The sequence below is a fragment of the Rutidosis leptorrhynchoides genome, chromosome 8, assembly GCF_046630445.1.
Source record: "Rutidosis leptorrhynchoides isolate AG116_Rl617_1_P2 chromosome 8, CSIRO_AGI_Rlap_v1, whole genome shotgun sequence".
Classification (NCBI taxonomy): Eukaryota; Viridiplantae; Streptophyta; class Magnoliopsida; order Asterales; family Asteraceae; genus Rutidosis; species Rutidosis leptorrhynchoides.
In genome coordinates, this window is record NC_092340.1 from 302,827,768 (window position 1) to 302,844,391 (window position 16,624).

Consider the following 16,624-nt stretch of genomic DNA (forward strand, 5'->3'; position numbering starts at 1 on the left):
CCCGAAGTCAAATATTCCAACTAATTGGGGACTTAAACTGTAACAAGGTTTTAATACTTTGTTTAATAATTACACCAGGATATCGACTGCGTGTAACCCAAGGTTTTAATACTTTGTTATCAATTATGCCAAGTGTCCTTGTACATAATTTCACCCTTGTTTTAATAATTCCATAGACTATTAATCCATTCTCGTGTCCGGTTAAATGAACGATTATTCGTACATATAAATACCCCGCCCATCGTGTCCGATCGAGTGTATATGGTTATTTATAGGTACATCCAATTGTAAATATTTATATTAAAATTAACAAACTATCATTTAGTTAAACAAATATAAAGCCCATTAATAGCCCATAGTCTAATTTCCACAAGTGTCGTTCTTTTGTCCAAACCCCAATTATGGTACAAAGCCCAATTACCAAATTTTAATACTTTTAGCCCAACATCATGATTACTTCGTCTTAAATAAGCATAATAATAACTTAAGTACGAGACATTAATTTAAAAAGGAGAACATAGCTTACATTGATTATTTATCGCGTAGTGTTACACGGACAGAGCTCCGACTTTAAAAACCGGTAAAATAACCTTTACATAACCCAAACTAACTAATATAAAACTATCTTATACTATATATATATATATATATATATATATATATATATATATATATATATATATATATATATATATATATATATTATATATATATTTATTATTTATTTATTACAGAGTATTATTATTATTATGTTTATTTTTTATATTTTTACTCGCAGAATTCGTGACCTTTTATAGGCATTTTGGAATTTGGCAGCTCCGCGAGTCGTGGAGTTTTTGGCCTTCAAACTCCGCGAGTCGTGGAGTTTGAAAATCCAGCTCACAAACTTTTGGCTCCTAGCTTGTCGACATAATAAATATATAAATATAAAATATAAATAATTAATATAATTATTTATATATTATATTATATTCTTGTGCATAGTTGACTTGTAATTTTTGGTCCATTGCGTCGGGCGTTGATAGTTGACTCATGTCCCGGTTCCGGATTTTCGAACGTCCTTGCGTACAATTTAATATCTTGTACTTTGCGTTTTGTAACTTGTACTCTTGTCATTTTTAGACGTTTTTCATCAATAAATTGAACCTTTTGAATTGTATCTTGTACATTTGAGCTTTTTGGACGTTTGTGTCTTCAAATCTTCGTTTTCGCCTTTTGTCTTCGCACTTATTTATTTAAACAATTACAATAAAAATATAATACAATTACATATGAAAACCTATTATTTAGGAGGGATATTGCTATGAAATATATGTTCCTTTTTAGCCTTATCAATAATAATAATAATAATAATAATAATAATAATAATAATAATAATAATAATAATAATAATAATAATAATAATAATAATAATAATAATAATAATTTTAAAGTTCTACCTTAGGAGAAAAATAGCTTTAAAAACATATATGCTCCTGCCCAGACTCGAACCCGCGACCTTCTGGTAATCTAACACCCCCAAATAACTGCTCGACCATTAGTGTTTTTCTGATTAAACTTACAGGGTCATATTATTTAACCCGTCATTATTTGTTTCTATAATTCCTCTCGGCCCAATCAGGAAATGAGATTGATCTCGACCCACCAGATACAATTACGGCCCAACATGGAAAACATAATATAAGCCCACAGTCAAATCACTAGAAGCCCAATTCGATGGGTTATGAGGTTTACTGTACGAGAAAAAAATAAATCGAAACTATGGCAAACATAACGGCTGAGTTTTTATTTCTGTCAATCAAGATCAAAACCAACAGCAACGTTCATATCATTATCATCATCTTTCCACCATCTAACTTTCTAATTCGTGTATCATCATAATCATAACACCCGTTACATAGTCATCATCTTTATCGCCTGCAATGGTGGCGGTTGTAAACAGCAACGAATCAGCGAAGTACAATAGCATTGATCGAGCAGTTTAGTTGTAGGATGGTAATGTTCGAAGTTTATGATCATATAAGCTGCAGTTTTCGAAGCAAAAAGATAATGAACAGTAATAATGGTGGTTTGGGTTTCGTGTTGCAGCACAACAGAAGGGTGTTCGAGCTTGTTTCTTGGACTGAACAGAAAATTGCAGTAGCAGTCACAACACAGCAACATCAACGACAGAGGTAATTGCAGGTTGTTTGTTAGTTTAAAGATGAGAGAGAGAGCAAGAAGGTAGAGAAAGAGATGGTGGTTGCATCTGTAGCAGACGGCAGTGGTGGTGAGTTTGATGGTGAGGGTGATGACCGGTAAGAGGTGGTGTATTACAATGGTGGGTGGTGGTTTGTCACGTAGATGAAGAGATAGGAGATGGTGGATAACGGTTTCAACAAAAGAGAGAACGAGAGAGAGATGAAGGGTGAAGATTTCCTTGATGATGGAAGGTGAAGGTGTCCGACGCTTGTGGTGGTTAATCGGAGATAATGATCGATATCAAAAGATAAACGATGGGGAAGGGGATCCAATGTCTGCATATGTGTACGCACATGTATATATATATATATATATATATATATATATATATATATATATATATATATATATATATATATATATATAAGATATATATGTAATTATAGATTTAATAATAATAAGAAAGTAATATTAAAATAATAATACTCTTATCATAAGAATTCAATAAAGGCATAAAAATGTGAGTCTACAGTTACCAGTCTATTATTATGCCGACAGTTTTCACGGAGTGGATATATCGTGTCCATTGCTAAACAGTTAACGTATAAAGTTGTTCCTAAAAATCCCAAATTTTTAGATTAAATATATTTAATTATTTCACTCATTAACTGTTTGAAACCTGATCAAAAAGGTTCGAAAATTATTTATTTTATGTTCCGATTTATATGTACGGAGTACTAATATTTAAATTTAAAAAAGTAAAAATACTTTTAACAAATCTAAAATCTTCGTAATCAATTTACAGTTTAGCTTTTATTTTAATCCATCATAAACATGTATAATATCTATATGAACGCTAACGAAATGTCAACCGAGTATTACTGACGTTTACTAATTAAGCTCGAAATCATTTATATTCCCTTTCTATATATAAACAGTTTTCAAATAGCAAAGTTAAATACTAAAACAATTATAATATATATTTTTAAACAAAAAGATTTAATATAACTTTATATATTTACAAGTAATATTTATTTACATATTTATACATATATCTATATATTTTATAGTTTCCATTAATCGCATTTTACTTTATTTATTTTACAATATAAATCTTAATAATCATACTATATAATATTCTAAATTATATTTCAAATTATAAATACCTATATATATATATATATATATATATATATATATATATATATATATATATATATATATATATATATGTTATCTATTTACAAATAGTTGTTCGTGAATCGTCGAGAATGATAGAAAGTCAAACGAATATATGAAACAGTTCGAAATATTTGTGACTCAACATTACAGACTTTGCTTATCGTGTCGAATTCATATAAAGATTAAGTTTAAATTTGGTCGGAAATTCCCGGGTCATCACAGTAGGGAACTAGGATGTGCATTAGTGTGTCTGACAGAGTCGTTAGGACGCATTAGTGAATCTAGACTACAACCGGATAGTTAATCATTGCATCCTGACTTGCATTTGCTATAGATAGCACTTACTTGACTACTTGTGCATTATACTTGAATCTTTCTTAGGTGAACATCTTAATGGTACCAAATTTTCATCATACGAACTCGTACTCTGCCATTTCTGGTAACGCACGTAAATTCAAGATTCATACGCGTAAGAATGACGACGACTTCGTTAGTCACTTTAGTTCGAGAACTCTGACTCCTTGGTTGTTATTCACCCCGTCTCATCTTACTATCCACAAGTGTTGTAAAGTTACCATCACAACTCTAGGTGAGCATCGTCATCAATACTTATCACTACGGTTGCGTACTATTCGTTATCATGATTCGTTACTCTTTTCGTACCGAAAGACATTATTGTTTGACTTGAATCGCATTGACGTGAACAATCATGTATACACTTCCCTCGGGAAATGCTCCTTCAGAGTTGCACTAATTCTTTCGATTCGATACGAGTCACGTTAGAGATGCCGTTACATTTTATTCATTTTAAATCTTCACGGTTACACGAACTCGAATCTATGGAGTGATGTGGGAATGGAGGAATGAGTTAGCGTAATATAACGACACTCGATCAACGTGGTTATATTACGGTAATTCATTCCAAAGTTCTAACGACACGTGATGGTGGTTGGACTCGATCAACCTAATCACCACCATGTGCCATGTACATGACTTCATTCTTCTTGTTTGGGTATCCAAAAACTCCGAGAATACTGATAACAACCATACCCGGGACACACCTTCAATTATTGTCGAACCATATTTATGCTTCCGAACGGATGACAAATTCTTTCAACTTCAAACATATGTTACACGTGTATACTATCTCGTTTTCACACAGTTTTATCGACGAACTACAATATGTTTGTTATGCTCACATCGAGGCGGAAACTTCTCCCGCATCACACTCGTACTTTCGGTTCAGGAAATCCTTTATTCTAAATTCTCGATGGAGAAAGAGACTCTTCACGTTATACTAGTATTCACCACGAGGGTGAATAGTCCTAAAGAACGTTTTTAGAAACCGATAAATCTTCCGCGACGTAAAATTCTTGAGAAACAGAAACTTGTTCCAACAAACGTTTTCAGGTCCTAACAAACTTGTTCTAATATACCTTAAAGAAATGTACCTCGTTTCGGATCGAGATTCTCATTTCACTTCTAGATTTCGGAGTGCCTTACAAAAAGCCTCGGGACCACGTTTAGACATGAGTACAACACGTCAACACAAACCGACGGACCAAGCAAACACATGATTCAAACCTTGGAAACCATAATACGAGTTTGCGTTATCAACTCCAAATTTACTTGAGAAAAGTTTTTGCCTTTAACCAAATTCTCTTACAACGATGGTTATCATTCAAGTCTTAACGTCACACCTTTTGAAATCTTATATGACCGGAAACGTCATTCTCCTTTTGTAGAACCAAGTAATTGATAATCAAGTCACCGAACCCGAACTCATTCATGGAGTAACCGTTAAAATCGTTCCAATCCGAGAAAGGCTCGAGACGGCCCGTAGTCGCCAAAGGAGCTATGCCAATGTTAGACGTAAACCTTTCGAATTCCATGTGGGTAACCGCATAACATTAAAAGTCGCACCTTGAAAAGGTGTAGTCCGTTTCGTAAACGTAGAAAGCTAAATCCGCGATATTTTTAGTCCTTTTGAAATCTTGGGGCGTGTTGTGCCCATTGCTTACCGCTTCGAACTTCCGACTCAAACAAATTCCGTTCATCCTACATTATGTGTATCAAACTTAAAGGCGTGTCTTGCGAAATAAGAACTTGTTATCCTCTTCGATGAACTTATTATCAACGATAAACTTCACTTCCTAGGAGGACCGGTTGAAACTATAAATCGTGAAACCAAACTTTAAACCAACGTAAAATCCCGACTGTCGAAGTTCGTTGGAATGCCCAAAGAAGTACCTTCACTTATTCGTAGATTTTGCAACGCCAAGGTTTCGAAGAAGAAACAACGACTACTACTTCCAACTAAATTTCGGGATGAAATTTCTTTTAAGGTGTAGGTAATGTAACATCCCGCGTTTTTCCGTTAAATTTATTTTTAACACTATCTTTTTTTTAATAATATCTTTCGTTATTTAAATTCGTAGTTTCCGTTGACTAACGTTCATAATATTCCCGTTATTTAATTATAACATCACTCGTTTAATCGAGAGTTTTTAAAATATTCGTTTGGTTAATTCCCGCACCCGCTTTCAAACTTGAGGGACCAAAGTTGCAAAGGGGCCAAACTAGTTGACTAGGTCAACTAGTCAAACCCCACTCTCCACCATTCATTCACTCCATCCTCCACCTCCCCATTTTCTCTCTACTTCCATTTTATGAACTCAAACACCCAACTCACAAAATCATCATCTAAATTCGAATCAAGAAGCAAATATCAAAACAAATTACATTTTCGTGATCCTCTCTTCATCCTCTACATTTTGGTACCAATTTCATCTCGTTTGGGTAACATTTCTAAAACTCTAGATTTCTCTAAATTCGTGTTTTTGACTTGAAATGGTGTTAGTTAGTGTCTATGGCTCGTGTATAACATGAATATATGTTTTGTTTGCTCGATTCGTTGTTTTGAGTAACTAGTTTGAACATTTGAAATGGGTGTGCTTAATCCTTAATTTTAGATGAGTTAATGTTGTTAATTTGTTAAAGTTCATGTTTTAATTGTGTTACTAGTATCACTAGCTTCGTTTTGATGCGTAGGTTAAGTAAGAAAACTTCAAACGCATGATTATTGATTTTTGTGAATTTTGGTTAGGGTTTGATAGACGTAAAACGAACTTTTGATGTTTCGAATGCCATGAAATGTTATTAGTAAGTGTTTAGTTATAATTTATGTTTCATTACCTTCAAAACGGCATATCATATGTGTGAATTGGATTCCCGAATCTTAAAATGCATTTTGTAAACGTGAAACGATGATTTTGAACATTTAATGATCACTTGACGAGATTTCGGCTATTGTAAATGATGTTTTTGCTTGATGAAAAGTGGTTAGTTGTATTCCTTATCAAAATACCTTTCCAACGATATAAGATACTTGTTTTGGATGTTTACGGTTTATGATTTATGTGTATTTGAAGTTGGATTCGTGCTTGAGTGTGAAAACTGCCAGACTTGCTGATCAGTTAAATGGAGCGGCGCACCAAATATGGAGCGGCGGCCATTTGGGTCTGTCCCAACTACTTTTTTTTTCACGTTTTCACCCCCGCTTACTCGTAACTCCGATTAACATGAAACTTGGCAAACATGTTTATATATACTTCCTCATCATGGGAAAATTGTCGGATACCCGACCCGACCCCGTTCACTTTGACTTTGACTTTGACCAAGTTTGAATTTTAGTCAAACTTGACCAAACACTTATGCAATCGTTTTAATCGTATTTTATACTTGATTCTTGCATGAAACTTGACAACGTGATTCACATGCTATACTAATCGAGTCGTAACGAGCCATAGGACTAATTGAACACATTTCACCCGACCATGTGTCGTAACCGGTTAATTGATACAACTTCCTTGTTTAGGTCAAGACTAAGCAACTTGCATGCACACGTTTACTTTGTGAAGTACTTTTATACTCGTGCACTCGAGGTGAGATCATAGTCCCATCTTTCAAAAAACTTTTATGCTTTAAACTATGGGATGAGAAACATATACGTATCATACTTTTACACTTTGAACACAAGTACGAAAACGAACATTCCACGTACGGGTTTGAACAAAAATCCTCAATTCAATTATCATTAGTTACACTTGCAGGGTGTAAACGAGAACTTATATTATGTGATCACATGGGCTTGACGAGCCTCATTCGAACGGTGCGCTACCATTAGCGGATGAAATATATTTTCGAGTATAGTGTATGTTCTAACACTACGTAACAGGGTGCAAAACAGTTAAGTTTGATAATTGGGTGCCCGCGATACAAATAACAACTTTGGAATGCAAATGATTTTGATAATCATCTTATATTAAATCTTGTGGTTCAAATACAACGTTTACAAACACCTATGATTTCACCAACGTTTTCGTTGACAGTATTCTATATGTTTCTCAAGTTCATACTTGGCTATTTGATACATGCTTCCGCGTACACTCATACTTGCTTGGAGTCATGCATACATGCATACACTCTGATTTCTTGCTTGGGGTCAAGCATACATACATACATACGCTAGTGATAGCACCTTTGGATTCAAACTTTTGTTTACATACTTACGCTATTTATAGCAACCGTGATTTTCAACTTATATTATATCGCAAGTTTATTTCATTTATACATTATACTTTTGTAAACTTAAACTTGTTGTCGAACCGTTTGGTAAACTAAACTTTGCAAGTCTTGTACTTTTCAAATGAATGCGACATAATTTTGGTCAAACGAGTCTCATATAGGGACTACGACCACGTAACGGGACCTAAGTTAGCGACGCTGTCAATGACGATTTTGTCGGGTCGCTACACCTTTTTACTTTAACTATTTTGGGAACTGAGAATACATGCGCATTTTACGTTTTACATACTAGGCACGAGTACTTAAACTTTATATATGTGTGGGTTATACAACGGCATAAACTTTTCCCTTAGCTCGGTAACATTTAGTCATTGGTCTTTGAACCGGTGAACGCGAATCTTAGATATGGATCCATAGGGTTTGACATCCTCACTCGGGCTAGTAGCGCTAGCATTTAACGGGTGTTTAATACTTCGTAAACATACGCACTCGCCAAGTGTACTTTTAGAGGGTGTTATTTACGTTAAGTTAGTTACCAAGTGCCCACGGTTATACATATACTTTTCATACTGTTTTGAAACGCTGTTTGAAGCACTGAAATCTCGTGGCCTACCTTACATTACTGTTATACTTAAACTATAGCTCACCAACCTTTGTGTTGACGTTTTTAAGCATGTTTTTCTCAGGTGCTTAAGGTTTGATTGCTTCCGCTGTAGTTGCCATGCTTTGTAGACTCCCGCTGCGCTTATTAGAGATGTCTTCGCATGAAACGTTTATTTGCATTCAAACTTCATTACTTTTGAAACAATGAATTTGTAACGACCATTGGGTCACGTACTATTATTATCGCCTTCTATTCGTAGAGGCACATTATCGTATGTTAAACATTTGACGTTGGTTATGACGTCACCGTTTCTTATGAATGCAAACTTATTTTAAAACAACATATAGTATTTGACCTTGTAATGATCCTGTTGTTGATGATTCGTACACGATGGTTTTGTACGGGGCATCACAGACGGGAGGCATCTGCCCCCTTGCCCCATGCTATTTCCGCCACTGCAAGCGGGTGTTAAAGATTTGGGAGGTGTTTTGGATTTGGAGGAGGAGATAAGTCTGGTTGTATTTGAAAGATGGGTGGGCCAAGGACAATATTTATAGTGTTTTTAAAGCTGCACGTGGCTTCCACAATTTAACAAAAACGACAATTATTAGCCAAAAATTTGAACTGAAACGGCAATCCAACCCTTTTGTTGATATATATATATATATATATATATATATATATATATATATATATATATGTATAATTATTGGCATCCTATACAATTTAAAGAAAAAAACTATAAATTCGAAATATATATGGGGTCCTGTAGTTGAATTTAGTGGCGTCTTATATATATATTTAAAGAGTATTTTCTACACAAAATTTTTAAACTAGCGGTGTCCCGTGACCCCACGGATTTAAAGGTAGAGTCGGCACTGCCTTTCTTTACATTTCTTAACTTAAGACGAATAGGAAGTCCATCACAAGACTCGTTAGACTGTTTGATAACATCAGCTACATCATAACGAAGGAGCCAAGATTTGAAAAACTTAAAAGGAATTGGGCCATAATCAGTCTTTAAAACATGAAGCAGTATGGGACTGTGATCCAACCACCGCTTGTCAAGAACAATAACACGAACATTTAGAAGATCATCTATCGTATTAGTGGAAACAAGAAAACGGTCCAATTTGCTCATCTTCGTTCCTACTTTATTCATATATATGAGAATTATTCAAAAAAGAATTAAAGGTATCTGCCTCTGAAGTGTTAAAAACATAACCAAATCTTTCACTTCAAATCGAACAACATTGAGATCTCCAAAAAGAATAAATCTTCTAGTATGATTTCTCATAAAATTCAAGAGTGTAGACCAAAGATCATCTTTTGCAACTGATGATTAAAGTGCGTATATATTGACCATAAACTTTGGTTCACAAGAGTTCCTCCAATACCCTTTTACGATCAAAAAGTTATGATTACTTCACAAATGATCTTTTCGAAAGTGATTAGTATCCCAAACACATAATAGGCCACCGGATTTAACACGAGCCAGACAACTTGCAAAGTCAAATTGATAATTACTCCACATTGACTTGATATGAAATTTTTTTCAAGCTCACTTGAAATTCATAATAAAATATAGTCGAAACGGGAGATGATCGTAACGGGTGGTTTAGTTTCTCTCGGGTGATCCCAATCGCTATAAAAAAAAAATTAAAACAATTTTAACCAACCACTACTATGATAATTTTAACCAACCACTAAATAGTAGTACTCCGTAAAAGCTTACTTTACGAATATAAATCACAAAGCATATATATATGCATAATTAAGATTTACTCCGTATAAAATAGATTCCCCCCATCTTATAAAAGTACAATATGATTCTTTTATATGCAACTTTGAATCTGTTTATTTAATAAAAATTTATTAACTGTACTTCTATTTTATTTCTGTTAATTAAGGTGTTCTATAAAGTATGGGAATGATTCTAACGCACTCTTTTTTTATCCTCACACACATATTTTAACCTTTTACTCTTCTAATAATACTCCATTTTTTTAAATTGGTGTGTGAGGTGTGTGTGAGAATCATCCCCATATATACAATCAAACATAAAACATTTTTATCAGATTGTGATGTTTAATTTGATGATTATATGTGATTAAAAATACAACATACAATAAAAAGATTATATTATTAAAATTTTATTTATATTTATATTTATATAATACAAAATAAAAATATGGGGATGCTACAAACTATAAAAAGGCTAACAGCTACTCACTTCTTTGAAAATTAAGAAAGATCTTAACAAAAATACAAGGATCTCTCATTGTGGGCGTTCTTTAGCTGGAATGTGTGTTCTACATAAATCAATTTTGGATCTTGTAACTGAATTTCATTATTTCAAGATTTTATGTACTCCCCCAAAAAACTCATTTCTTTAAATTTAGTTTTTGTTGTTTCCAAAAATCACAAAATTTTGAATCTTTTGTAAAAGGGTAGTCACTGAAATTTAGGTGGGTGGTTTTCATTGTATGTATGTGGGGGTATTCTTGGTACTTGATGTGAAAATGTGGATCTTGTGGGAACCCAAAATTGGGGTTTATATTGCTTCTTTGGAGTTGGTTTGATCTAGAAAAAGGGTTTTAATTTTGACTTATTGGAAGGATTTTAAGTCACCAATTAGGGTTTTCTTTTAGCAGAGTCATAAAGGTTGTTTGACCTTTTCTTCACCCTTTAATCATTAATCAGAAGAATAAACAAGAAAATTTGGTACTAAAAAAGGTGAGATTTTTAGATGATTTTAGCTCATCTTTTTTCTTTTTTCTCTTGCTGCTTCAAAAATTGAATGTTGGTATGCTAATTTTGATAATTTTGCCAATTGTGTGTGTGTGTTGTATATATACTGTAATTAGCTGAAAAACCTGAAGTTATTATTGGGCTATATCCCAAACTAAAGATCCTCTTAGCTGAAATGGAAATTTTTGTTTTTTGTTTGTAATTTGGTTTATGTTATCATAATTTTGATCAAACATGAATCCAATTAAGGATTTGAGCACATGATTGTAATTGTGTAAATGTACTCAAATTGAAAAAGAAAACACTAATATTTGCCAAATTGATTTTATTGCCCAAAATAATAACAGAATGTTGGAAATTGTCTGAAGTCACTCAGTCACTATGTGGTATTTAACTGGATAAAGTTTGATCTGATACACTGTTTTTATTTATGATTTTGATCTTAATATTTTATGAAAAAAATTGGCAATTCATTGTTAAATTTAGGTATTATCTACATTTGGCAATATGGGTTCATTTTGCACCAAGCTTATTCCATGTCTAGTTTCACCAAACAAATCATCGATTCTCGAGGATCCAAATGGTGGTACGTATTCTATATAATCTATAAAAGATATCATTTTTACGTTTGATTATAAATTATAATAGGGTCCATGTGATTTAATTTTAATAATCTGAAAATAAAATATGTTTGATTTGCCTTGTTTACTACAGAGAATAAAGAGGAGGTCGGTAACTTACCTGTTTTTAAAGAGTTTTCATTTGAGCAACTTAAAAATGCAACATCGGGTTTTGCGGTTGAAAACATTGTATCCGAACATGGTGAAAAGGCTCCAAATGTTGTATATAAAGGAAAACTCGAGAATCAAGTGAGAATAGCGGTTAAGCGCTTTAATCGTTCCGCTTGGCCCGATTCACGACAATTTATTGTACGAATACTCACTATGTTTTTGAAAGTTTTTGTTATTTCTGTTGAGTTTATATTACGTTTATAGATGGATGTTGGTCATATTAGTAGATGAAAACCATACAGTAAAAAAATAAAACCTTAAAATTCTCATCCTAATTCGTGTAACAACTTTCCTACAAAATTTGGTTAGGAAAACATAAGTACAGACGAAAACGGGTAAATCTTAGTAGGAAAATGGGTCAGTTTGGGTTCAACCAACCTGCAAACCACCTTTCAGATATCTTATATAATATAACAATATACTTCAGGTCTTCTATATTGTATGACATATATGATTCACATTGGTCCTAAATATATGAGAATTTGACATTTGGAACATCAGGAAGAAGCAAAATCTGTTGGTCAACTGCGTAATGCCAGGCTGGCAAATCTTCTTGGTTGCTGTTGTGAACATGACGAGCGGCTGCTTGTGGCTGAGTATTTGCCTAATAATACTCTCGCAAAACATCTTTTTCACTGTAAGCAATATGTGATGTTTTTTCTTAATTATATTTATATTTATTTACAAGAATTGCATATTGTTAGTTATGAGAAGTCAAATAAATCTTTGTTGACTCAGGGGAGTCGCAACCGATGAAGTGGGCAATGAGATTACGCGTGGTCTTACATTTAGCCGAAGCTCTTGAATATTGTACAAGTAAAGGCCGTGCTTTATATCACGATCTCAATGCTTATCGAATTTTGTTCGATGAGGTAAATATTCGATATAAATTTCAGTTAGTTTCCTCTTTCAGTATATAATACGGATGCCAATATTCTAGCATTTGATTCTTGCAGGAAGGTAATCCTAGGCTTTCGTGTTTTGGCTTAATGAAGAACAGTCGGGACGGGAAAAGCTATAGCACAAATCTCGCATTTACCCCTCCCGAGTATTTGAGAACCGGTACATTTCCGTTCCCTTTTGTGTTTTTTTTCCTTTAATAGTCTACAAAGTTGAATGTCTCGAGAAGGGCCGATTTTTAAGTTCATTCTCGACTGAAATTCGTTGAACTTTGAAGTTCGTTTTTTATTTTATTTTTTATTTTTTATAGGAAGAGTGACACCTGAAAGTGTAATATATAGCTTTGGGACTCTTTTACTTGACCTTCTAAGTGGGAAGCACATTCCTCCGAGCCATGTAAGAATATAAATCAACTCTTTCGGTGCATGTAATCGTGTTCGTGTGTAGATAAGCAGAGGCGTCTAAGGCGCATGTGCGAAGTGTGAAGTCGAACAGGCCCCGAATTTTGAAAGGGCCCAATTTTTAAAAGTACTAACTTAACTAAAGTTTTTGGTATTAGTAACTTTTAATCGCACATGGGCTTCTTTTATTATTAATAACTTTTTGGTATTATATATCTTTTTATATGTATTAAAACCTAAAGATTTAATGTTTTTAAGGGTCCATTTTTTATGTGTCGAATAGGGTCATCATAAATGATTAGGACGAGCCTGTGTATAAGTGTACGTATGTATTTGTGCGATTGAGCATTTAAGTGATGTATGGTTTATAATTTTCAGGCTTTGGACTTGATAAGGGACCGAAACCTTCCAATGCTTACGGATTCATGCTTAGAAGGACAATTTTCAAATGATGATGGAACCGAATTGGTGCGTTTGGCTTCTCGTTGTTTACAATATGAACCCCGAGAACGACCAAATCCAAAGTCACTAGTTGCTGCCTTGACTATACTTCAAAAAGAAACCGAGGTTTGTTTACCATCTTTTTACTCTTGTGACAATGTTCGACTATAATAAAATTTTTTAAATACCTTCCAATATCTAACTTAACTAACTATAGGTTCCATCATACATCTTGATGGGTATCCCGGCTACGACTTCGTTCTCACCTCGATCCCCACTTGGTGAAGCATGCTTGAGAATGGATTTAACTGCAATACATGAAATTTTGGAAACGCTTTCATATAAAGATGACGAAGGACAAACAAATGAGGTATTTCTTCATTATATTTTATTTTTATTAATTTTTTGGAACAATAAACACACACACACACCCTTTTTTGTCCACGACGGGACTTCAACTCACAACCTCAAGGTTGTTAACAAAATGTTAATCTATTATCCTTTCTAATCCGCTACTCTCCTTTCCGCTTAAAATAAAAACTCGAGAATCACTACTATTTTTTAATATGTTCGTTTCCTTTCCTTTTTATTCAAAAAAAATCTCGAGAATGCAACGTTAATTTAGTTTTTAGTCTCATGGGTAAAGTTATCTTTTGGTATTTATTATTTTTTTAAATTAAATATTGTTATCAAAAGATAACAAAATTATCTTTTGGTATAAAGTTATTTTGGTATTGGTATATAATTTGTTTATATACATATGCCTCTCAAAACCAGGCCGACAATGTACTTTTATTATCATTTTGGTTTTCAAATAAAGTTATCTTTTGTTTGATGTTTGATTCTTGCAACTTATCTTCACAGCTCTCTTTTCAAATGTGGACCGATCAAATGCAAGAATCGTTAAATTCAAAGAAAAAGGGCGATATGGCTTTCCGTCAAAAGGAATTCAAGGATGCAATAGAATGCTATTCTCAGGTTTTTGCCTTTGCACATTCTCAACATTTATCAATTTTTTTTTTATAATAGACTCTAAAATACCATTGACTAAACTCACATAAACTCTTTTTTTTTCTGCAGTTTGTTGAGCACGGACCAATGGTGTCCCCAACCGTTTATGCTAGACGTAGTCTATCTTACCTGATGAGCGACAAGGCTCAAGAAGCACTAAATGATGCAATGCAGGCTCAAGTTGTTTCGCCTGTGTGGCACATTGCTTTATATTTACAAGCTGCTGCACTATTCGCTCTAAAAATGGAAAACGAGGCCCATGTGGCACTTAAGGAGGGTGCAACCCTTGAAGCCAAGAGAGCTGCAGCCACTACCAATGGTCAATAATCAACTTGTCTATATTGTTTGTGGGTACTTTTGACTTATAATGTTTGACCTTAGCTGAATGGTCAAACACTGCGATGATCCTGGAGCGAGAATAATTTGTCTTTTTTTTTTTTATTGTCGATTTTGTTTTAATTATCGGTCATATAATATCAGTAACAGTCATTTTGGTACTGGAGATTGAAATAGAAAAATTGCATTCTTTTGAAGATTTGAATGTGAAACAGAAGTCGGTGTACTCAAGTTTGTGTATAGAAAGAGTTGTCTGGTTCGTTACTATTCATATTATATTAAAAAGAACTAAACGAGGCTAAGCTTATGGCTTTTAATAATTCGACTGAAGTAGCCATACATGGAAAATCAGTAGCCATTAGTGGTGAATCGCCTATGTGAGAGAGAAGTGGGGTCGCTTCGAAGGATATTTTTGGGGCACAATACTTCATGGCTTTCGCAAAACCAGGCTAGTGTTTCAAAACCATAATGAACACCACTACGAGGACTTGACTTTATCAGGGAGAGTCTTGTGAAGCGTATTGTCTCCTACACAAACGGTAGACGAATGTTCAAGGGTTACACCTACCTACCGTATGCAAGACTCAATTGTTGAAAATTTTGTTGGAGCATTTTGTGTTTATTTTAGATCGATTTCTATTCAGGTTGGAAATCTATGTGAAACGATGTTGATACACATAACGTTATATATCAAAAGTAAATTCTAAATGAATGAGATATCAATGTTCGAGGAGATGTTGAAGTGAGCTAAGTTGAATGAGAAGTCCGGTAACTGTGTTGTTTCGGTTATCAATTTCATTTATGTGGGGGCTTGTTGAAAAATTAATTATGATGTGTGAATTAGAATTAATGTTAAAGACTAAGTTTGAAGGTTGAAATTATTGTCACTTCTCGTATTTTTAACTTATCAATAATAATAACATATTTATTGTCATTAAGTCACCATGCTTTTATTTTCTCCAATCACACATAATATAGAGATGAAGTCTCTAATTGAATTATGTGAAAAATTGGCTCATGAATAACACACAAATACAAGTTCACATAAACTTTTGTAAGTATAGTGTTCATCACTTTTGGACAAGGAAATTGTGTAGCTTACAAAGAACAATCTAGACAATATTTTCAGACAAGTGTTCAATTTCGACAATACTACTGCTTCGACCGTTGTACTCTGGAAAACAGGTGACGTGTAGACGGGGAATCTGTTTTAAAGGAACCGTGTCAAACACGGACCTCGGCTCAACATGTTGATACATATCTTTTTATCAAGTTTGGTTTATTATTTAAATATACCATATATATATATATATATATATATATATATATATATATATATATATATATATATATATATATATATATATATATATATATATATATATATATATATATATATATATATATATATATATATATATATATATATATCAAGACTT

General features: G+C 33.4%; 1 protein-coding gene across 1 annotated transcript; it reads left to right on the plus strand.

The window, feature by feature from the left end:
* The first annotated feature begins 10,812 nt into the window (after nt 1–10,812).
* On the plus strand, nt 10,813–15,932 carry LOC139861665 (serine/threonine-protein kinase BSK7-like). The gene is made up of 11 exons (XM_071850123.1): nt 10,813–11,290; nt 11,792–11,891; nt 12,020–12,234; nt 12,598–12,733; nt 12,835–12,968; nt 13,053–13,158; nt 13,307–13,392; nt 13,776–13,964; nt 14,056–14,208; nt 14,703–14,816; nt 14,919–15,932. Exons 2-11 carry the CDS (start codon nt 11,813–11,815, stop codon nt 15,174–15,176), a joined length of 1,470 nt encoding a protein of 489 aa, XP_071706224.1. The 5' UTR covers nt 10,813–11,290; nt 11,792–11,812; the 3' UTR covers nt 15,177–15,932.
* Nucleotides 15,933–16,624: the final 692 nt, after the last annotated feature.

Excerpts from the sequence above, each read along its gene's own strand:
- LOC139861665 (XM_071850123.1), top strand. The coding sequence starts at position 11,813 with ATGGGTTCATTTTGCACCAAGCTTATTCCATGTCTAGTTTCACCAAAC. Across the intron at positions 11,892-12,019 it reads TCTCGAGGATCCAAATGGTG|AGAATAAAGAGGAGGTCGGT; the intron begins GTACGTATTCTA and ends TGTTTACTACAG. Across the intron at positions 12,734-12,834 it reads CGCAAAACATCTTTTTCACT|GGGAGTCGCAACCGATGAAG; the intron begins GTAAGCAATATG and ends TTGTTGACTCAG.